Consider the following 24,279-nt stretch of genomic DNA (forward strand, 5'->3'; position numbering starts at 1 on the left):
CCTGGAAAACGGGCTGAGCAGGGGAAGTGAAAGGGGAGCCTCGGGAGGGGAAGGCCGCGCCTCCCTCCTGCGAGAGAGCTGGGTCCCCAGCTGTCACCAGGCACCTCTGTGCCCTGGAGCTGCAGGGGCGTCAGCGCCACGGGAAGTAGATGCATTCCTGAAAATCAGGCCCCCTCAGACCCTGACCCCACTTGCTCTTCCGAATCGGGTCATTGCTTTGGCTCAGAGAATGCCACTTAGCGTTTAAAAAAAGATTCCCAGTGGCTCCCCTTGCTCCAGTGGTGCGATTATGTCTGCGGAGCTTCCTTTCTGGAAGGCCAGGGGTGGGGGGTGTGCTATAGCCCCCCGCGGGTGCCCTAGGCTCCTCCGGCTTCAGTGGGTCGACCTGTCCCTGTCACTTGGGGCCCGCAGTCCTACAGGGACAGCGGTCAGGCCGGACTGAGCGTCCGGCTTGCAGGGCCCAGAGGTGTCCTGGCCTCTCTCTCCCTGAGTCTCTGTGCTTCCTCTTCGCCTGCCCCATCCGCTGCCTGCTAGACCTTCTTCTCGCCCAGCTCACAACTTCTTGTCTCTCCAGCTTCCCAGGGATGTTCTTTTCTCGGGGAGGTCGTTCTCTAACAGGGAAGGGGCACTGCCTGTGCTACTCATCCCACTTCATTATCACCACCCCGCCTCGTGCCATGTTCCCGAGCGTTTATGTGCCGAGGCCAGACACAGCTCCTCCTCTGATCTTTTCTCCCACCGCTGAGGCAGGGGCTGTTGCTCTGCCCATTTTACAGCTGGGGAAAGAGAGGCCTGGGAGGGCTGAGTGAGCCCCAGGCCTCCAGGCTAGGAGGTGCTACATCTGAGAGTCTGACACCAGCATCCTCCTGATCCCTGGGGTAACATTTGTCACCTGCCACGCGGCATTTTATTTTATTCCTTTCCTCATCTGTATCCCCTGTTAGAATGTGAGGTTCTCCCCTGGAGACAAAGCTTATCTTGCTTCGCAGTCGGTGCCCTCCAGCGCCTTAGCTTGGAGCCTGGTGGTTTAACCAGTGCCAGCCGGTGGATTGAGGTGTTCCTCCTGGGGGGGGTCCCACCATGTGCCTGCCTGCCAGAGGTCTGGGCGTCAGGGCCCTTTCCCACACTGCTCAGAAGCCCGGGCCGGTAGTGTGGGCCCACGCGGGCCTGAGCTTTATAGATCAGTGAAGGTGAATGGGGGGGGGGGGATTTCCTCATCTTTTCCTACGTCAGAAGACAAGTAAGGTCTCTGGGACAGTCACCTGTGCATTTCCAGGGCATTCTGTATTCAGGAAGCTGGTATCACCATCACCTATAACCTTAGAAGGTCAGTGCTGTCATAAGCCCCACTTTACAGATGAGGAAACTGAAGCCGGGAGGATAGAAATGACTGTCCCTAGGTCATGTGGGTAGACAGGGGCATTGCCAGGATTCGTATCCAGATGTGTCTGCCTATGTCCAGAGTCTGACCTCCAAACCTTGTGTGGGGTTGGCTCAGCAGAATCCCAGACTTTCTACGCAGGCTACGAAACCAAATGCTCTCGATCTTTGTTCCGTATTCATGCAATGGGATCAGGGAGGCGCTGATTTTTCTGTAGGAGCCCTGTCCTGAAATTGATTCATTCATTTCCTTCCACTGACCCAAACAGGGTCACTGAGGGTTTTGTGTGTGTGTGTGCGTTGTAACGGTCAAGACTTCACCCGTTTCTTGCGTTCACTTTTCCTTAACGGTTTCCCAAATCGAGCCAGCCCGGTGGGGAACCTCTGGCGTGTTTCCTGTTTGGGATAATACGAGGTCACTGGCTCCTGTTTGGCTTCAGAACTTCCACCCATCATGACTCCACATGGAGTGATTTGCCCCTCAGGTTGGTGGAAGGTAGCAGGGATGTTTTCGACACCTCACACCTCACGGAGGGGCCCTGGGGCTGGCCCGCCCCTCGCGCCGTCCCAAAAGCAGGGGACTCGTGTTCCAGTCTGAGCTGTGCCACTTCCTGGGAGAGGGTGAGGGGTTCCCATCTCTGGGCCTCAGGGTTGCCGTCGGGAGGTCGCAACGTGGTGTCAGTTGTTCACAAAGGTGTTTTCCAGGTGTTTTCCTCTGGGTTGCAAGGACCCCAGGGGCGTGAAATCAGTCCCCAGCCCTCCAGACAGAAGTGCATTTACACCGCCGACGTCGTTCGCTTGGCGCCTTATTCACCTGTGGGCCCGGGTCGAGGTCCCTGCTGGCGTGTATGGCTAAGCCCCACAGCCCAGGTGCTTCGGCTGGCGAGTTCAGCTACCCTGTAGCCCTCCAGAGTGGCCTTCCTGCTACACGCCCATCATCCCAGATGGGCCATCCCTAAATGAGGGAGAGGCGGTGGAGCGACAGAGACAAAAAAAAAGAATCTTAGTGCCGGAACGGCCTTAAGGTGCTGGCATGAAACTAACCGTCTCCAAGTCCTGCAAGCGTTGGGCACCGAGTGCCTGGCACTTGGGATGCAGAGTTAGCCGAGGCCTGTAGGGGCCGCCTCAGAGGAGGGAAATTAGTTAAACTCGCATCGTGCAGGGCCCTATACCTGTGATCAGAATGGCGCACTTGAGACACGGCGGGGCTGGGTGAAAGGCGGTGGAAACCGCTCCTCCGGGACCCCAGGTTTGTTGGTCACCGTGGAAGGGAGGAGGTGCCCCGGCAGACCCGAGAGGAGGGCTTTGGGGGCCCCTTTGCAGAGCCGGCTCGACCTCGCCACCTTGTGAAAAACCGGCGCCCCCTCCCCAGGAAAGATACCACACGCAGAAAAGAAGGCCCGACAGAGTGGCTTCTGCAAACCTTTTGAACAAAGAGGAAATGGGATGTTGTTGAAACATGCTACTTGATGATGAACTAAATTGACCTTTTGGGGCGTCTCTCCATCCACAGGTCACTTACTCTGAAATTCCACGGATAGGCTAGAGTCTGTTAATACGTATTAGTAGGCCCTCTCTCCATAGCTAGGAAATGACTCTTGAGACCTCCAGTTTGCTTCATGGCTGACAGTCCGAGCTGCCTCCGTTGGCCCCTGTCGGTCCCCTACATCAGCGAGACTGAACGGTGGTGAGCCGGGTGCTTGGCACGGGTGACAAATGTGTGTGATGTCAGCTCTAGAACCCGCTCGTATAAAAGCAGTGCTCAGCCGACAGTTCTCAGAATGGAACACAGGACCGTCGTCCCTGGAATTGGCTCGTCCAGTTGCCACAGGACAGCAGCCAAGAGCAGGTACCCAGGACAGCCATACCTTCTGAGTCAGCATGTCCCAGGCATCCACGCTTTGCCCAACACCCACCGTGACCCTTCCACACACCAAAGATTGAGCTGCTTTTAGACAGAGTGCTAGGCTTGCTGTCCTGCCGGCTGCGTACGAAGCAGCCCTGTGTTATATTTATAACGGGAAAGCAAATCACTGTTTACCGAATGCCTCCTAACGTGCATGGCGCCATGCCAAGTGCTTTCCTCGTGGGCTCTCACTGAATCCCTTAGGACACCTCTGAGAAGTAGACGTGATGGTCCCCATTTTACAGGTGGGGAAGCCAAGACCCTTGAGGGGGTCAAGTGACTTGGGCAAAATGTGAGTAGTTGAACATTCTGGTGAGTCTAGGAGCATCAGGAAGCAAACCACTGAAGCCACGTGGTCCAAGGAGGGAGAGACCAGACAGAGACATTGAGGGGTCACAGCCCCCTGCCTCGGGAGATCATTGCCCTCTGGAGAGGTGCCGTCAGCACCTTGGCTGAGAGGCAGTCGGAGCCATTTGAATCTGTGCGGTGGAAACTTCCTCCCTGTGCCCTCCTGCCAGCTGTGACTTCCGAGGGCCCCAAAACCTCAGTCAGCAGGTGCACGTTACACCTGCCCTCTGACTTCTGATTTCCCGGGAAATCCAGCCCCCCCCCCCCGAGCAGCGTGGGGGCCACATCCCTTCACCATTGTCCCTGTTCCTGGCTACCATCCACGGGAAGCCGGTCCAGCTTGGCACCAGCCCCATCCGTATTCCTGCGCCCCTCCCGCACCCTGCCCAGGCCTCCGGAAGCCCAAACAGCTGATCTGAAATGGAAATGCAGCCCCTCCAGCCGCACCTGGCCGGGCTGAAAGGGAGCCATGGCAGCACGCACCCCACACCAGGCCTCCCCAGGGCAGCCCTTGGCTCGGCACCCTCTCGCGTGATTCCCCTCCTCCTGTTTCCTGGCCTCACCAGATGGGTGGAAAGTGCCAGTCTCCCTCTCTCCCCATCAAAGGCTGTTGCAGCCACCCCGAGCCTGTTTCCACCCGGCTCTGCAGCTGCAGAGTCTGTGCCAGAAACCTCTGTGGGAGGACGGGGTGGTGCTTCAGGCTCAGGCGCCAGGAAGCCCATGCAGCCGCATCAGCCATTCTGTGGCCTTTAAAGTCCCTGCCATCCCCAAGTCGTTCATTCGTGCCTGCACTCACTGTTCACTCATTCATTCGACAAAGCTTTGAGGGGCCGCTACGTAGCCCCGGGTGGTTGGGGAGACAGGAGTCAGCAAAGCAGTGAGAGCGCCCGGCCCTCCCGCGAGCTTACATTCCGGGAGGGAGAGCCACACGGCAGAAGCTGTGACAAGAGCATCAGAAGGAGGTGAGCACTAACCAGGAAAGGGGGTGTGAGAGCTGGCGTTCCAGCGGCTTCTCTTAATAACTGCTGCTGATTGAGAACTTTCCCAATTGCTCCCTGGGACTCCTACGGTCTGGCCAGTTCCACCTGGGGGTTCCCCACCCCTAGTTGCTTCTGTTAACTGAGCGGGGGCAAGGGGGTGCTGCTTAGAACAGCCTGCTCTAAGGAGGGCACCTTAGTATCCTCAAACGCCTTGGTGAGGGCGCCAGCTGGTGGCCCTTGGGCAAACCCAGCCCAAACAAGTATGGTTTGGCCCACGTATTAAAAAAAAATTTTTTTTTTAATTGTAGCTCACATTTAAGAATGCCAAGATTTCACATAAAATCTGGCTTTCTGGCTTCTCTTGAGAAACTGAAACATCTTGAAAGACCAGGTTCCCATTCCCTCATGGCGACAGGAGCAGGATTCAAGGGGCATCTCTTACTGTCAGCAGCCCAGGACTTCTGCCTGGCCCCGGACGGGCCTTTTTGAATTTGCAACCTGAATCCAGGTCACAAATTTAAACCCCGCATACGAGAGAAGTGATCTGTTAGCCCGAAACCTCTGCTGGCTTGTTTCGGCCCACAAAGTTCCTGAGATTAAAATGCCCATCGGAACTCTTAGCCCCTGTGGCCCCGTCAGCTGCGCCTGGCTCGGGGCTGCATCCAGAGCCCAGCACCCGGCCCTCAGGCACCCAGCATCTCCTGCACCCCTACCTCATCTGCCAGAGCTCAAAATGCTCCCCATCTGTGCACCTTTTGCTTTGGAAAGGTAGGAGAAGCTCCTGCAGACATTCAGTCCTTTTAATCAGTCCTTGCTTCCTTAGCGACAAGTTCCAATCCTAAGCAACCCATTTCCTGGCAATGCTAAACCCTGTAAGTTTTGCAACAGATTCAGACCAGATTGTTTCTTCAGAGGTTCAGTGTTTTTCTCCTTTCTTTCCTAAACATAAAAGTGTTTAAGCATTATATAATTCCTGGTAGTCCCCTAAGGATGCATCCAAACACATCTGAGAACTGTGGCCTTCTGGACCTTTGACCTCTGGCCCTGCTGAATGATCGGAAAGCCCCTTCATCTTAAATCTGAGCACCCGGGGGGCGCCTGGGTGGCGCAGTCGGTTAAGCATCCGACTTCAGCCAGGTCACGATCTCGCGGTCCGTGAGTTCGAGCCCCGTGTCAGGCTCTGGGCTGATGGCTCGGAGCCTGGAGCCTGTTTCTGATTCTGTGTCTCCCTCTCTCTCTGCCCCTCCCCCGTTCATGCTCTGTCTCTCTCTGTCCCAAAAATAAATAAACGTTAAATCTGAGCACCCGGAAAAGGAATTTTGCCTAGGACCATACTCAGGCATTGCTTGGGTTCTGTATGTGCTTTAATTTATAGCTGGTGGCCTTGGAGCCTCCAGGGCAATGACTCCCCACGTGGAAAGCCTTAGAATGGAATCCCCCGGGAGCTGGGCCACACTCAGAGCAATCACATCAGATCACGGGGGTGGGCCCCAGGGTTGAGTGGTATTTAGACCCTCTCTCTGATCCCAGTGATCTGCCAGGGTTGAGACCCTCGGCTCCAGTGACTGCCCTGGCTGGAGATGGTAACTCCCAGGCGGGTGTGCAGCCCTTGAGAGGCCACTCGGTGCAGGGTCTCAGAGCACCATGATCACGAGCAAGCTACTTATTCTCCCTGTGCCTCAGTTGCCTCATCCGTAAGTTGGGAGTACGAGCATACCTGTCTCCTAGAGCGTGAGGACTAAGCGGCTGGTACATAGGTCCAGCAGTTGGCAGCAAGGATAATGAACGCGGGCCTCTTGCTTTGCTGTGGATGTGGTTCCTTCAGTGATGCCTCAAGACTAGCCCTTCCCGTGAGCATTTGGGAATTTCTATGCCAGAAAGAAATGTGATAGACTCCGGGTTTCTCTCTCCTCCCCAATTCTCAAATCAGCGGGATGATAGCAGGTGCAGCTGAGGCGCTGGAAGGGGAGTCGTATTAGAATTTTCAAGTGGAGAGACTGATCCCGGGTGCACGCCAACAGTCGTTAATGGCAGACCGCGCCAAGCTCCACCCACTCGTGCCTCCAAGTTTACCTTTTTCTCCGGGTTTCCATTTCTCTGCATCTTCCCCACTGGACAGCTGCTCCTTCCGGTTGGGTTCTTATGTCTGAAAGAAATTGTAAACACCACGGAAGATGTTTTAACTTACAGGAAACCAGCGTTTCTTCCTTTTAAGATGAAACGTAGTGAAGTTTTAAAGACTTTTTCAAACAGTCCCTAAATTTGGTACTTAAACTAATTATAGATGCCTTGTTTAAATGTCCAAATTAAAAATAGACGTCTAAATGAGGACGCAGGACACAGCCCAGAGCCGTAGCCATGTTCATGGTTTCCTAGAACCAGCCCTCCTCTGACCTAATTTATACTTTTGGGAGATCAAAGGGAGCTGAAGGGAGTCCAGGCTGAGAGCAGAGGTGGGTCTAGGAGCCTCTTGGCAACAGACGATGAACCTGGGTTCTGTGTTCTGTAATTGAGAATAGCTGCAAATCGGTGATTTCCTCAGCATACAACCCTGTGGTTCTCAAAGTATGGTCCCTGGACCAACAGCATCAGCATCGCCAGTGTTGTGGGCTGAATTGTGCCCGTCCCCCCGCCTCTGCCCCCAAATTCGTATGTTGAAGTCCTAATCCCCAATAATCCAGCATGTCACTGTGTTTGGAGTTAGGGTCTTTAAAGAGGTGATCAAATTAAAATGAGGCCGTTAGGGTCCTAACTCAATACAACTGGTGTCCCTACAAGAAAAGGAAGAGACAGGCGTGCACAGGGGGCACCCATGTGAAGAGGGGACGAGAAGCAAGAAGGCCGACATCTGCAAGCCAAAGAGAGGAGCCTCAGAGCGAACGAACCCTGTTTGCCCGAGAACATTAATTTCTGCTGCGTAAGCCACCCAGTCTCAGGTATTTTGTTACAGCAACCCCTAACGAACTAACACGCCTGGGACCTTGCTAGAAATGCAGACTCTCAGGCCCTATCCCCGATCTACTGAACAGTAACTTGGGGTGCGGTCCAGCAAACTGTGTTTTAACAAGCCCCCCATGTGATTGCCACGGTGCTCAAGGTTGAGGACCACTAACGTGAGGTATTGTTAATACCCGGTGGTAACCGACCCAGAGAAAGAGGACACGTGGTGGGAAGTACAGCTGCTAAAATACAAATGTCTTTTACCGAGTTCGAGAGAAGTCCCTGTTCTTTAAATGGGATGATGTGTGTGAATGTGCCCTGTAAATTCTGAAGCGACATGAGGCGGTCGTGAGTGGCAACGTTAATTTTTTGTCAATGGAAGAAGATAGCCATCTGAATACCCAGCAAGAGCAAACTGAATCCAAGAATCTCCCTCCTCGACCAAAATCTGAGTCCTTCAAAATCTTGTACGTTTTCCACCCCAACCAATTGGAATACCTCCGAGAACTAAGGCAAGGAGATTTAATCCCATTTCCCTTTTGTCCCTGCTACTAGGAAGCCCGCAACTAAGTCAGATTCTTAATCACAGCTTTCATGGTTAGCATATTTTTTTTTCCTTTTTAGTGTTGTCCTTTGTTACGTTCTTTTCAAATACCTTTGAGAAAGAAAAAAAGAAAAGAAGTAGGGAGAGAAAGAGTATGAGAGAGGAAAGAGATTGATCTCACAGTTACCAGATCAACTGAGAAACATGGTTGGAAAAGACGGATGTTCTCTTACAGTGACAAGGACCAAACTGTTTTTCATCAGTGAGTTCCTCTTCAGTCCCTTGTCTTCCTGATGTCCCATAGCTGTAGGCCCCTTGGAGACTTCTCTGATACCCAGGGAACCTGTTAGTTGCTAAAGAGTTATCACCCTTACAACAGCTCCTGTGAGCCCTGCTTGGGAAGAGGTGTAGAAGATTTACATTTTTTGAGGTTAGAAGTCGCCATTTGCCTGATTGCGATCTCTACGTACTCTTGGTCCTTTTAACAAACATAGATATATCTGGAACTGGCCAGGCTGCCATCAGACATCTCTCCTGCCTCATCTTGGCCATAATGGTGAAGAATTCCTCTCTTCCTTGTGACCTGGCCAGGGCTCCCCTCCTTAATCCAGGCTTCTTAAACCAAGGCTCAAGGGGTCCACAATACAACCGCCAGGGATCTGGAGTTCGGCCTGACAATTGCCTTAGTTGCGTTTTGTCATTTTGGTGATGCCCTTTTGAAAGAGTTGAAGCATTTCTGGATTATTAGGGCCACCCCTGATAACCTAGTCCTGCCCTGTAGACTCAGGTGCATGTGTTCATTGACGGCCTTGATGGCATCGTGTAGCTCTATTTTTGTCGTCTTGGGCTAATTAGAAATGAGCAAAGACAAAAAATACGTAAATGATGAGTTTGTACCAAGTGATGGTCAAGTGATGTCACAGGGTGGCGGGTTTCACAGTAACTGGAAAGGAGGAAACGGTGGGCAAACCTCCTGCAGGACACAGAGGACGAATGCTGTGTTGCAAAGAACCTGCCTTGGAGCAGTGAGCGAGCAGTTTCCAGGTTCAAGCAGGGCTTTAGTTCCAGCAAAACAACATCATCTGTCACATTCATGTTCACTTGAATGTTTACATTTGTTTTGGTCTCAGTTGTATACCTAGCTTTTTATCTGTGCACATTTTAGTAACATTGTATTTTTACTAAGTTAAATCAACACCAGTCTAAAATAGCTTTTTTTTTTTTTTCCAACGTTTATTTATTTTTGGGACAGAGAGAGACAGAGCATGAACGGGGGAGGGGCAGAGAGAGGGAGACACAGAATCGGAAACAGGCTCCAGGCTCTGAGCCATCAGCCCAGAGCCCGACGCGGGGCTCAAACTCACGGACTGCGAGATCGTGACCTGGCTGAAGTCGGACGCTTAACCAACTGCGCCACCCAGGCGCCCCAGCACCAGTCTAAAGTTATTTTAAAATAAAAAGACCAGGGGCGCCTGGGTGGCGCAGTCGGTTAAGCGTCCGACTTCAGCCAGGTCACGATCTCGCGGTCCGTGAGTTCGAGCCCCGTGTTGGGCTGATGGCTCAGAGCCTGGAGCCTGTTTCCGATTCTGTGTCTCCCTCTCTCTCTGCCCCTCCCCCGTTCATGCTCTGTCTCTCTCTGTCCCAAAAATAAATAAATGTTGAAAAAAAAATTAAAAAAAAATCAATAAAAAGACCAATTAAAATATTTTGTAAAAAAAAAAAAAAAATGGAACAGTAGAGACCCAGTTGAAGTTCTTCCTCTGACGGGGACTAGATATGTGTCACATTTGAGAACCTGCCCTTTCTCTTGACCTTCACCCTCCTGAGGGGGACTGGGCATACCTCATTCCAGCAGGTGCATCATTTGCCACCTCAACTGCCGTGGAGAAGAAGGAAATGGAAAGAGAAAGAAACCTCAAATACCACATTTCAGAGTCCCATTGAGTTAATTTTGTCTCTGCAACTGGACATAAAAGGAAACTGTGGTATCGTTTCCATTTCATGGCTTTGTGGTCCCGAATGCAATACTAACTGATGTGTTACCTCCCCGGAGATTCAGATGGCCAGAAAATTGTCCCCAATGGAAAAGAGCTAGAAAACAAAATTGGGGGAGATCCCCCTGTTTCTCTGCTCACTTAGTAACGTATTGCCTTCAAAACAGCCTATAGCGATTTGAATGGGCTAAATTGATGGTCGTTTCACCTTCCTAATCCTTCTGTTTCCTTTTGGACAGTTTGTTGTCGCTGTTGATATGTGAATGGCATAGATGCTCCTCTATGATGGATACCTCTGCTAAGAAGTCAGGAAATGCAAGTCAGAACCTTTCATGTTAATAAAATATTAATTGACTTCCACAGCTTAGAGCTACCTACAACAAAATATAGAGCTGGTGAAATTTGTCTTTGGGAGTCCTGGCCCTCTCTTTGGGGTTCCTTTTTTCTTCTTTCATGAAAGAACGCCTGCATATGAACTGCCTGCTGTGTACCGTACCTTGTCCAAATTCAGTACTAGACTTGCTCGTATTTTCTAAATGCTGAACCCACGCCTGCAAAATGGTACTATCCCCATTTTGCAGCTAAGAGAACTGGGGCTCAGAAGGTTAATGGTCTTGGCCAACCAAGATCAAGCCCAGAGCTTCCGATTTCAGATCTCCTCCTCTCTCTACTTACTACTGCTCTCAAACCCTTTTCTTATTTTTCCATGTAAAAATATCCTCTTATATAATGTTATCTTCTCTTATACATTTATGCTTTATATCAGTGTGCTCAAAGTTATTGACTTGGCTTGGCCCCTGTATTTGTTTCCTCAGGCTCCTGGGTAGACCCTTCCTTGGATGTTGCTGGCAGTCTTTGGGACCGCTTAAGCCTGTAGATGCATCACTCCAGCCTCTGCTTCTGTTATCACATGGCCACCTCTCTGTGTGTCTCTGAGTCTCTGTTTTCTCTCCTAATTAGACACCAATCATTGGATTAGAGCCCACACTAATTCATTATGACCTCAACTAATTACATCTGCAAAAATCCTATTTCCAAAGTTCCAGGTGGACATGAATTTGGGGGAGACACCATTCATCCTAGTACAGCCTTTATTAAAGAATGTTCTGGCATCTATGAACATTTGGGAAGTTTCATTTGCTACAGAGGGGCCTTCCTGCTTTCGTATCAGGTTTCCCTAAAGAGAGTATTAACTGATTCATTTACTCACAACAAATATTTATTGAGCATCTTCTATATGACTGGCAGTGTTTTTTTTTTTAAAGTTTGTTTGAGAGAGCGCACACGAGCGAGTGGAGGAGGGGCAGAGAGAGAGGGAGAGAGAATCCCAAGCAGGCTCTGTGCTGTCAGCACAGAGCCCAACGCACGGCTCGATCTTACGAGCCGTGAGATCGGGACCTGAGCCAAAATCAACAGTCAGACGCTTAATCGACTGAGCCACCCAGATGACCCAATTTGAGAATTTTTAAAAAGAAAACCTTACATTTTCCTTCTAAGTCTTAGTTCACAAATTCCTATTGACCAGACTAATACTAACAACATAGGGACCAAAACGTGACCACGATAGACAAAGAGAGCCATTGCAGGTGAATAGACTGGAGGCAAAAGCGGCTCAGATGCAACAGTAGGGCACATGCAACACACACAGGAGACACCCCGGAAGTGCCAGGTTCTGGTGAACAGGGAGCATGGCACTGCAGGGCATCATGGGACCTCTTCTTCATGCAGCCACTACTTGCAAGACAGGAGACCTAGCTGACTCTTCTAACACATAGAAACAGCCACAGAGAGACTAAATGAGGAGACAGAGGAATATGTCCCAAATGAAAGAACAGGACAAAAATCACAGCAAAAAGAGCTAAACGAAATGGAGATGAGCCATATGGCTGATAGAGAATTTAAAGGAATGGTCATAAAGATACTCACTGGACTTGAGAAAAGAGTAAAAGATCTCAGTGAGACCCTCAATGAAGAGAAAACATAAAAAAGAACCAGTCAGAGATGAAGAACACAATAAATGAAATTAAAATGCACTAGAGGGAATAAATAGACTAGAGGAAGCAGGAGAACGGGTCGGCAAGCTGGAGGTCAGAGTTATGGAAAGCAAAACAGGAGAAAGAAAAAAGAATAAAAAATGAGAATAGGTTGAAGGAACTCAGCGACACAATCCAACATAATAATATTCGCATTATAGGGATCCCAGAAGGAGAAGATAGAAAAAGGGTCAGAAAATTTCTCTGAAGAAATAATAGCTGAAAACTTCCCTAATCTGCGGAAGGAAACAGACATCCAGATCCAGGAGGCACAGAGAATCCCCAACAAAATTAACCCAAGGAGGTCCACACCAAGACACATAGTAATTAAGATAGCAAAAAGTAGCACGACAGAGAGAATGTCAAAAGCAGCAAGAGAAAAGAAAACAGGTACATAGAAGAAAAACTCCATAGGGCTGATTTTCTTCAGCAGAAACTTTGCAGGCCAGAAGGGAGTGGCATGATATATTCAACATGCTGGAAGAAAAAAACTACAGCCAAGAATACTCTATCCAGCAAGGCTATCATTCAGAATAGAGGGAGAGATAAAGAGTTTCCCAAAAGTTAAAGGAATTCATCACCACTAAACCAGCCTGGCAAGAAATGCTGAAGGGGATTCTTTGAACCAAAGCCAGATAAAGACACCACAAAAAAAGGAGAACTACAGGCCAATATCTCTGATGAACATAGATGCAAAAATCCTTGACAAAATACTAGCAAAACAAATCCAACAGTACATTTTTAAAAATTCGTCACCACAATCAAGTGTGATTGATTCCCAGGATGGTAGCATGGTTCGGTATTCACAAATCAATCAACATGATACATCACATCAATAAGAGAAAGGATAAGAACCATATGATCATTTCAATAGATACAGAAAAAGCATTTGACAAAGTACTACAACATCCACTCATGATAAAAACCCTCAACAAAGTAGGCTTAGAGGGAACATATCTCAATATAATAAAGGCCAAATTTGACAAGCCCACAGCTAACATCATAGTCAATGGTGAAAAACTAAGAGCTTTTCCCCTAAGAGCAGGAACAAGACAGGATGTCCACTCTCACCACTTTTATTCAACATAGTACTAGAAGTACTAGGCACAGCACTCAGACAAGAAAAAGAAATAAAAGGTATCCATATGTAAAAGTAAACCTTTCCCTATTTGCAGATGACATGATACTACACATAGAAAACCCTTAAGACTCCACCAAAAACTACTGGAACTGATAAATAAATTCAGTAAAATTGTAGGATGCAAAATGAATATATACAGAAATCTGTTGCATTTCTATGCACTAATAATGAAGGGGAAGAAAGAGAAATTGGAGAAAATAATTTCATTTACAACTGCACCAAAAAGAGTAAACCTAACCAAAGAAGTGAAAGACCTGTATTCTGAAAACTATAAAACATTGATGAAGGAAATTGAAAATGACACAATTGGAAAGATAGTCCATGCTTTGGAATATTAATAAATGTTAGGAGATACAAAGATATCAGGAGAACAAATATTGTTAGAACGTCCATACTACCCCAAGCAGTCTACAGATTCGATACGATCCCTATCAGAATACCACCAGCGTTCCTCACAGAATTAGAACAAATAATCCTGAAGTTCATATGGAACCACAGACGACCCTGAGGAGCCAAAGCAGTCTTGAAAAAGAACAAAACTGGAGGTATCAGAATCCCAGACTTCAAGATATACTACAAAACTGTAGTACTCAAAGCTAGCACAAAAATAGAGCCGTGGGAGAGCCCAGAAATAAACCCATGATTATATGCTCAATTAATCTATGACAAAGGAGGCAAGAATATGCAATGGGAAAAAGACTCTTCACAAACGGTGTTGGGAAAACTGGACAGCTACATGTGAAAGAATGAAACTGGACCACTTTCCCACACGTACACACACATAAACTCAAAAGGGATAAAAGATCTAAGTATGAGACCTGAAACCATAAAAAAATCCTCGAAGAGAGCACGGGCAGTAATTTCTCTGACATCAGCCAGAGCAACTTTTTTCTAGCTGTGTCTCCTGAGGCAAGAGAAACAAAAGCAAAAATAAACTTTTGGGACTATAGCAAAATAGGAAGGTTCTGCACAGCAAAGGAAACAATCAACAAAACTAAAAGACAACCCACTAAAAAGGAGAGGATAACTGCAAACGACATATTCAAGAAGGGGTTAATATCCAAAACATATGAAGGATTTCGGGGGCACCTGGATGGCTCAGTAGGTTAAGCATACGACTCTTGATCTCATCTCATGTCTTGATCTCAGGGTTGTGAGTTCAAGCCCCGTGTTGGGATTCACACTGGGCACGAAGCCTACTTTAAATGTACTAATTTAATTTAAATATACTTTACACACACACACACACACACACACACACACATATATATATATATATAAAGAATTTCTACAATGTGACACCAAAAAAATAATCCACTTAAAAATGGACAGGAGACACAACACGTCGCCAGAGGCAAGGGAAACAAAAGCAAAAATGAACTATTGGGACCTCATCAAAATAAAAAGCTTCCACACAGTGAAGGAAACAATCAGCAAAACTGAAAGGCAACCGACAGAATGGGAGAAGATATTTGCGAACTCTACATATCAGATAAAGGGTTAGTATCCAAAATCTATAGAGAACTTATCAAACTCTACACCCAAAAAACAAATAATCCAGGGAAGAAATGGGCAAAAGACATGAATAGACACTTCTGCAAAGAAGACATCCAGATGGCCAGCCGACACATGAAAAAATGCTCAACATCACTCATCATCAGGGAAATACAAATCAAAACCACAATGAGATACCACCTCACACCTGTCAGAATGGTGAACATTAACAACTCAGGCAACAACAGATGTCGGCGAGGATGCGGAGAAAGAGATCTCTTTTGCATCATTGGTGGGAATGCAGGCTGGTGCAGCCATTCTGGAAAACAGTATAGAGGTTCCTCAAAAAACTAAGAATAAAACTACCCTATGACTGAGCAATTGCACTACTAGGTATTTATCCAAGGGATACAGGTGTGCTGTTTCGAAGGGACATGTGCACCCCAATGTTTATAGCAGCAACTATCAACAATGGCCAAAGTATGGAAGGAGCCCAAATATCCATCGATGGATGAATGGATAAAGATGTGGTGTATGTATATACACAATGGAGTATTAGTTGGCAACCAAAAAGAATGAAATCTTACTATTTGCAACTATGTGGATGGAACTAGAGGGTATTATGCTAAGCGAAATTCGTCAATCAGAGAAAGACAAGTATCATATGACTTCAGTCATATGAGGACTTTAAGAGATAAAACAGATGAACATAAGGGAAGGGAAACAAAAATAATATAAAAACAGGGAGGGGGACAAGACATGAGACTCATAAATATGGAGAACAAACTGAGGGTTACGGGAAGGGTTGTGGGGGGGGTGGGCTAAATGGGGAAGGGGCACTAAGGAATCTACTCCTGAAATCACTGTTGCACTATATGCTAACTAACTTGGACATAAATTAAAAAGTAAATAAATTTTAAAAAATGGACAGGAGACATAAACAGACGTTTCTCCAAAGGTGACAAACAGGTGGCTAACAGACACTTGAAAAGATGCTCCACATCACTCATCATCAGGGAAACGCAAATCAAAACCACAAGGAGATACCACCTCACGCCTGTCAGCGGCTAAAATTACAAGAAACAACACGTGTTGGCGAGGATGTGGAGCAAGGGACCCTCGAGCGCTGTGGGCAGGAACACAAACCGGTGCAGCCGCTGAGGAAAACAGTATGGAAGTTACTCAAAAAGTTAAAACAATTACCATGGGACCGAGTAATTGCACCACTGGGTAGTTATCCAAAGAATGTGAAAACACTAACTCAAAAAGATAGGTGCCACCCCTCTGTTTACCGCAGCATTATTTACAACAGCCAAGATACGGAAGCAGCTCAAGTGTCCATAGATAGATGAATGGAATATTTCAAGGATGAAATCTTACCATCTGCAACAACATGGATGGATCTAGAGGGTACTATGCTAAGCGAAAACAGAGTAAGACAAATACCATAGGATTTCACTCATATGTAGAATTTAAGAAATGAAACAAAACAAAAAAAGAGGCACACACACTCTTAAATATAGAAAACGAGTGGTTGCCAGAGGGGTGACAGGTGGGGGGATGGGTAAAATAGGTGAAGGCAATTAAGGGTACCCTTATTGGGGCTCCTGGGTGGCTCAGTCGGTTAAGCGTCCGACTCTTGATTTTAGCTCAGGTCATGGTATCACAATTCGTGAGATCGAGCCCTGCGTCAGGCTCCATGCTGACAGGAGCCTGATTGGGATTGTCGCTCTCCCTCGCTCCCTGCCCCTCCCCCACTCACACAAGCACATGTGCACTCTCTCTCTTAAAATAAATAATAAAATAAAATAAAATTTAAAAAAAGAGTACACTTAGCATGCTGAGCACTGAGTGATGTACAGAACTGCTGAATCACTATAACACTGTATGTTAATTATACTGGGATTTAAAAAAATTTTTTATAAAAAAATAAAGAGAAAAGAGCGAATCATTGATTTCTTTGGAGTTCCCTTTAGTTCTGAAGGGGAGAGGAATAGGAACAAGGCTGGAAAAGTAGGTTGGTGCGGGACTGTGGAGGTCCTCAAAGACAAGTACGTGGATGGGGACTGCGTTCTCAGGCCAGGAAGGCAACCAGGACATCCTGTTATCTGCAGCCCCACACTGGCTATTCCGTAATTCTGGTGCCCCAATTTCTCTATAGCTGTAACCATAATTAATTAATTGCCAGAGCCACGTTGCACATTCAGGATGGTAGATGGAGGCACGGCGTTCAGCCAACATCAATAAGGTGTCGGCATCCATCAAAGTCCCCCTGTCTCTGGGTGTTGGAGACCAAGATGGCAGCATACGAGGGCAGTGAGGTCTTCTGTTTCCTATTCTTGGTGGATTCCTATTCTTGGTTCGCACTGGGAGTGAGTGGCCTTGAAGGAGAAACTTCTGCTCCTAGAATTTAGAGGAGTGCACACACCTTCCCTTTAGGCCCTACTGAGGCCACTAGCTCTTGGCCTGACCCCTCCTTGGCTGTGAGCACTTGAGGAGAAGGTTCTGTCTCCCAATGCTGAGTAGAGTGCCCTGTCCACCGTGAGTTCTGGACAGATGTTTGAATGGATACATCAATGGATGAATACAGCAGAGAGAAAAGCTCTAAGGTAGTAAATGCAAATACCCATATATTTGGGCTCCAAATGATATAATCCAGAGTCACACAACTTTATGCACAAAAGCAAACATACTAATGTAACAAAAGCCCAGGAGTTAGGGCATCTGGATTCAGGAGTGTGTGGACCTAGGTATTCAGGTGACGTCCCTGGGAATACATCCCTCTGTCTTCCTGCTCATCTTTCCTTTGAGCCCTTCATTCCCAGTCTAGCTGTTGCTGCACAGTGGCCCTCCTCCCTGTCCCCAAGCCCCAGGCTGCCATTCTCACAGCTCAGCTGCTTGAGAGGAAAAAGAACAGGGAATGGAGGAAAGCAGGTTCCCAGGGCAAAATCAAGACCCTGGTACCAGAAGAAGCACAAAGCAACAGATGTTCACAACGATAGGCTTGGAGAGAAATTGGATCCCATTTAAAGTAGATCAGACAAGAGGCGCTTGGGTGGCTCAGTCAGTTAAGCGTCCAACTCTTGATTTCAGCTCAGGTCATGATCTCACAGTTCATGAGCTCCAGCCCCATGGCAGGCTCTGTGCTGACACCGCAGGGTCTGCTTGGGATTCTCTCTCCCTCTCTCTCTCTCTGCCCCTGCCCCCCCCCCCCCCCCCCGCCCCACACACACATGTGGTGCGGTCTTGCAAGGTAAATAACCTTAACAAAAATAAAGTAGATCCGTCAGATGCCAGACCCTTCATGCTTCAATCCAGAAGATGGGAGTACTGGACCTCTGGGTAGAGTGGAAAGTGGGCGGCCTTGGTTGCCAGGAAGAGCTGGGTCTGAATCTGGGGTCTGTCGCTTCCCCACCGTATGATCTCACTCTAGTAACTTCACCTCTCTGAGCCTCGGTTCCCTCGTTCTTTCCAGCTAGATTATCAGCTCCAAAGGGCAGTTTCCCCACTGTAGCTTTTGACTGCGTCCCCATTGCTGGCAGCATTCTACCTGGCACAGTGGTGGGTACTTGACACTATTAAATCGATGTCATTTCAAGATGGTTGTGCAGAGGGGGGAAAATGGCCAACGTGAGGCTCTGGTAAAATGCCAGGCACGTAGAGGGTGATGGGTAAGTCACAGAGGTGACCATTACTATCGTTCTAGGAAGGAAATATCGCGGAACAAAGAACAAAAAGAGCGGAGGCAGCTGGTGGGGGATTAGGAAGGAAGACGGGCCGGTCAGGTGGTCAGCCGGCCATCTTGGTGGCCGGCGCCGGCCATCGGGGCGGTGGCTGTGGCCAGGTGGCAACATCCGGCACCAGCACTGATTTCTCCTCTCCCCCCACCCCCTTGTGTCCCCTCTGCAGCTGGAGCTCTCGAACACCGCCGTCCTGCACCAGATGAGGCGGGACCAGGTCACAGACACCTGCCGGGCCAACAGCGCCGTGAGCCGCAAGCGGCGGGTGCTGACCCCCAACGACCTGAAGCACCTGGTGGTGGACGAGGACCACGAGCTCATCTACTGCTACGTGCCCAAGGTGGCGTGCACCAACTGGAAGCGGCTCATGATGGTGCTGAGCGGCCGGGGCAAGTACAGCGACCCCATGGAGATCCCGGCCAACGAGGCTCACGTGGCGGCCAACCTCAAGACCCTGAACCAGTACAGCATCCCCGAGATCAACCACCGCTTGAAAAGCTACATGAAGTTCCTGTTCGTGCGGGAGCCCTTCGAGCGGCTGGTGTCGGCCTACCGGAACAAGTTCACGCAGAAGTACAACACGTCCTTCCACAAGCGCTACGGCACCAAGATCATCCGGCGCCAGCGGAAGAACGCCACCCAGGAGGCGCTGCGCAGGGGCGACGACGTCAGGTTCGAGGAGTTCGTGGCCTATCTCATCGACCCGCACACGCAGCGCGAGGAGCCCTTCAACGAGCACTGGCAGACCGTGCACTCGCTGTGCCACCCGTGCCACATCCGCTACGACCTCGTGGGCAAGTACGAGACGCTGGAGGAGGATTCCAACTACGTGCTGCGGCTGGCGGGGGTGGGCAGCTACCTCAAGTTCCCCACCTACGCCAAGTCTACGAGAACTACTGACGAAATGACCACGGAGTTCTTCCAGAACATCAGCTCCGAGCACCAAACGCAGCTGTACGAAGTCTACAAACTCGATTTTTTAATGTTCAATTACTCAGTGCCAAGCTACCTGAAATTGGAATAAAGGGGGTGGGAGAGGGAGAGAGTCGTGCTTTTTAATTTAAGATTTTTATTTGTCAAAAGAATTATATGGATATTGGGTTATTTTGTAAATTAATATTTCTTTGGGAATGATGCTGCGAGCAGCATGGTGAGAATTATTTAAAATCCTTAGTAGGGAAGGACGGCTGTCTTTGCAGGGGGATGGGATGGGTGTCCTTGGTTTTAGACGGGAATACTGCAACGCTGTCTCAAAGGTTTCCTTGTGCTCTGGTGAATTCCATGAATTGTGCATCCCGTAAATTCTAATTAATATTATTTATCGTTATTTAAACGTGGTCTCTGTAGAGATTTCTTTTTGTGGCAGCAAGATTCTGACGTCTTTGCGGAAGAAAATGCGTGTGTTGTTCTGTGCTTGCTGCGGCTCACGTGGGGGCACAAATGCCCCCCCTTGCTACGCACCCGCGGAGCCAGCTGTGTGATAACACCCACCGCGAGGCCCATCGTGCCGCCATCTTGAAATTCTGTGAGCGATGAATAGAAATAGGCACCTTTGCAAGGGACTAATTCTGGATAGATTCCGAACAACCCAGGAGCCCCCTGGCACTAAGAAAAAAAAAAATGTGATTTTGTTTTTGCTTTTAACCCAAGGAGAAGAACTGATTGTAGTTTTGTTTTTTCCTTTCCTTTTCACCAGAAATAGCAGTTTGTTAGGATAGGCTTTTCTACAGAAACTTTTAACTGGCGGTGCCAGTTGTGACGGTGAAGTGGCTGTTGCTTTATAGTCAACAAGTATTTATTGAGCAACTACTATGTGCTCTGCCTAAGTTTAGGCCCCGCGGATGGAGCATTGAACAAAACCGATAGTCTTGGCCCTCAAAAAGCTTTATGTGAATGCAGTACCCAGCTCAGCAATTAGCAATCCCCTGATATTCATGGACTTACCATGAGGTTTGGGCTGTTTTGAACAACCCCAGAATGTCCGTGACCCCTACAGATTGGCCTTTCTCTCTGGCCCAGATTTGAAACACACTTAGAACAGGCCACTTCAGCTGATGAGTAATCCAAGTTCACTGCCCAACACGAGAGATGACAAAGATCCTGTGTCCACTCCGACGTATCCGTAGCATCTGGCTTTAAGCCCCGGAACAGATTTGCCAGGCGTAGCACGAGAGGGTGCTGTGGCTGGTTAGTGATGTCCTGCCTTGGGCGAGGGAAGGGGAACGTTCGCCAAGTGCCTGTCGTGTCAGTCCCGCATATCCACATCTCCGGGTGGAAGCGTTCTCTCTTCTTGGCCACGGGCGAGAGTGCGGTGACGTGGCAGGCCTTGGCCATGTGGGATCTGCAGAGGCCCGGCGTGTCTCCCTCGTAGAGATCCGAGGCGGGCCATTCGTACACATAGGCCCAAGTCCTCCAGAGGCTGAGACCATCAACACCTTTGCGGCCACCGTGCGTGAGCAGCAAGGACAGCCTTCCGTGACGGCAACCCACGTCCCCATTCCTCCGGAAGTCCGGATACGGTCCGCTTCCTGTTCCTTGCTAATGCGCATCTGCGCACGCTTCTCATTTCCAGCCATTTCGATGCCTTGGTTGAAGTTTGAGCCACATCCCTCGTAGAGCTAGGGTGTGAGTTGGTAGCAGCTCCTGTATATAATAATAATAATTATAGTTCTAATAATAGGGGGTCGGGTGGGATGGGTGTGGGGTTTGCTTTTTGTTTTTGATGCAGTATATAGCGAAGGGGTGAGACTATTCTAAACAAGCAAAAAATGAATAATTTATTCACAGAAACGATTCAAATTGTAAAGCTCACAGCCGACTCAGCCACAGCTGCCACGTCTCACCGAGAATATTATTTTGTTGAATGTGAGTGAGGTGTGCACTGGAGAGGGTGGCCAAGGCTTTTTATAAAATGTTCTGTACCTTCTTCCAAGCTCTCTCCCCTTGGGGAAGGGCACAGCAACTGTGTCCTCCACGGATAGAGATGTTAGGCAGTATGTTTTACTGAACAGAGTGACAGACCTCAACTGTCCCTGGAGTTGGGAGTCTGGGTCCTGTTTCTGATCAGGGGACCCTGTCCTCAGAAACAGCGCTTCTGCTAATGACATGTTGTCCAGCGTTTCCTGATAATGTGCCCCACAGAACAAAGCTTCTAGGGGGTGTAAAGTTAGTGTGATGCCACAAAGGGGGAAAAAATGCGTTTTGGGGGTCACATACCCTTGAGAAACAAAGTTAAGTCAATTTCCTTTCTACAGGACTTTTCAGAGCCTGGATGTGTGCTGTGCGTTGTGAATCCCCCAAAGCATCATTGAGTTGGTAGCATTTTCTGAACTTTTGTGACCAGGTTACTCTGTTTCGCACATCTCACAGAGATACTGCACAGAAGATACTCTGGTTAGGTTGATTTAGCAGATCTGAGGTCTTCAAGGATAAAACTACTTCCCTGACCCTTCTCAAAAACAAAACAATAGAACACCAGTCTCTATCTGGTTTATAACAACAGAGGTACTTTATCAAATGAATGAAACTTTTACGTCAGCGCAATGGTTTTAATCCTGGATTCTACCCTGGGCGATGATTCCATCCCTGCCAAAAGGGAGCAGGGGATTGTCTTGGGTGGTGTGGACAGAGAAAGGGAGGGAGGGGTGGCATCAGGCCACAGAGTGGTCCCCTTACTCCTCAAGCCTTAGGTTGCTCAATGCAAGCAGAGTGGGCTCAACCCTTGACAAGTACTTCTTCGATTCCAGAGTTTAGAATTGCTCACCATGTGCTTTTTCGGTTTTTCCAATGGAAATTCACGTAGATCTCCCAAGTTTTGTGTGCCTGCCGCCATGTTTGTTGGGTTGCGTGAGCTTGCTCGTGCCGTGTGCAGAGTACCGCCTTTCACCATCTTCTCTCAAGTGAGAAGGACTGTCCTCCAAGGGACACGACTTCAGTGTCGTTCTGCAACAAGGGACTTTTCCCCTTGTGTTTTATGTTCACACTTTATTTTCTAATGGCATAAAAACTTTTCAAGAAATTGAATCAACTGTTCTGCGGAATGTAGAAAGTATTCTGTGTCCTTGGTGTAAAAGAATCCATGGGTAAAAATGTGCCTGGGAAGCAAAAGCTTGTGTTTTGGGGTTTTTTTTTTTTTTGGGTTTTTTTTTGTTTTGTTTTTTTGTTTTTTTTAAGGAAAACTGTTTGAAAACGCTTTTTCATTGCATGCTTAGCTGGAGAAAAGTACAGGCAGGTGTCCTATCTCCAGGCCACTTTTCAAAGGTGCTGCTGTGTTTTCAAAACCAGGTACAGTGAGGGTAGTATTTACAAGGACATTCCTGCTTAACCTATCCCTTTGGTTGGAAAATGCTAGAATATTAGCCACAGGGTTTGAATTCCTGCAGCTTCTCCAGACAATGCCACCCTCCCCCCATCTGCCTCCCCAGCTGGTCTGGGAAGAAAGGCTTCTGCTGACCTGTGGTTGTCTCAGAGGGGACCTTCCCGTCTCCTTCCTACCCAGGTGAGTTTCACCCTCCTGAGAGCAAGGGTGTGGAAGCACAAGGAGCTACTTCCTGCTGGTAGAAAGTTCTCAGAAAAAAAAGCAAGTTGCTCGCACACTTAGATGGTGGGGTCTGGACCACTGCTGAGTTAGTGATTACAGAAGTTCCTGTTCTAACCTGGCAAAAAGCCAAGGGACTCTGTCCCCGGTGGGTGAGAGAGCAACTCTCTCGCAGTCTAGCCCTGCCCTACACACACACAATCTCAGCTGCCCTGTTCTGTGCAGTCCTTGTGACCAGAATCCCTTCCTCGCCCACTCCTATGTCAGCCGGACTGACTGTATGGCTCCCCCAAGTTCCTACAAGTCCCCCCAAGTTCCTACGACCAGCACTTCTTCCAGCCTTTTCTCATCACGACTGACTGGACCCTATGAACAGGCAACAGGACCACCATAACCAGCTTGCCCCTTGGCTGTTCACAGGCGAATTTCAGTTTGCTACTCTTTATCAGGTACAGAAGGAGCCGCCCGTACTATTTTCTTATGAGCATGCTCAGTATGGTATATGCACATATAATTTAACATCTTTGTGGAGTGTGATTTTTTTTTTTACATATTTGTATGCAGTAGAGGGCTTGTTTTAGAAAACTCTCCCTGTATCTTACTGTACTGTTCAAGAAAGCTGAATTCCACATTGCCAACAAAAGCGTGAAATGTTCATGAACCTTCCTCCAGGAAAAGCCATTCAAGCCTGATTATTTTTCTAAGTAACTTCAATTAAATTGAAGAAGAAAAAAAAAAAAAAAGCTTCTCTCTGTGTATGGTTTCTTCATGGCTCATTGACAAAAAACTGTAGGGATTGGGTGGGCTGTGTTCCTTAGTGTGTGGGGAGCCCTGTTCGTGTGCACCAAAGGATGGGGAGAGAGAAACAGAGACGTGGACCCCGTTGGCAGTCTTGGCCATGGTAAAGGCCGCCACCGATCTGAACCCTTCCTGTTTAGTGGATGAAGAGAAGCTTTCTTCCTTCCTGTTTTGCCTACAAATTCTGCAGAGTGAGGCGTACCCCATGATCACGCGGTCCCACCATCCATGGGAAAAACAAGGAAACAGAGTCTCTGAGAGGTTAAACGACTTTGGTGACAAAGCCAGTGTTCCAGTGTGGGTTAATGTGCCTTCAGAGGCCCATGCTCTGGCCACCAGACGACTGCCACTAAGCGGCTGTCTACTGTCCAGAAGTTGCAGACCTGCCCTGTGGACTCCAATTTCCCAGGTCCAAATCCATTCCTTTCCAGATGCCCCAGATAG

At 48.4% G+C, this 24,279-nt stretch overlaps 1 protein-coding gene across 3 annotated transcripts in view; it reads left to right on the forward strand.

The window, feature by feature from the left end:
* CHST11 (carbohydrate sulfotransferase 11) overlaps nt 1-23,751 on the forward strand; it is a 269,883-nt gene extending 246,132 nt beyond the window's left edge. For all 3 annotated transcript variants that reach the window (XM_030320420.1, XM_030320421.1, XM_030320422.1), the window contains one exon: nt 18,670-23,751. In XM_030320420.1, coding sequence (XP_030176280.1) covers nt 18,670-19,524 — 855 coding nt within the window. In that variant the 3' untranslated portion in view covers nt 19,525-23,751. The remainder of the gene's footprint in view (nt 1-18,669) is intronic.
* Nucleotides 23,752-24,279: the final 528 nt, after the last annotated feature.

The sequence above is a fragment of the Lynx canadensis genome, chromosome B4 (genome assembly GCF_007474595.2).
Source record: "Lynx canadensis isolate LIC74 chromosome B4, mLynCan4.pri.v2, whole genome shotgun sequence".
In the NCBI taxonomy this organism is placed as follows: domain Eukaryota; kingdom Metazoa; phylum Chordata; class Mammalia; order Carnivora; family Felidae; genus Lynx; species Lynx canadensis.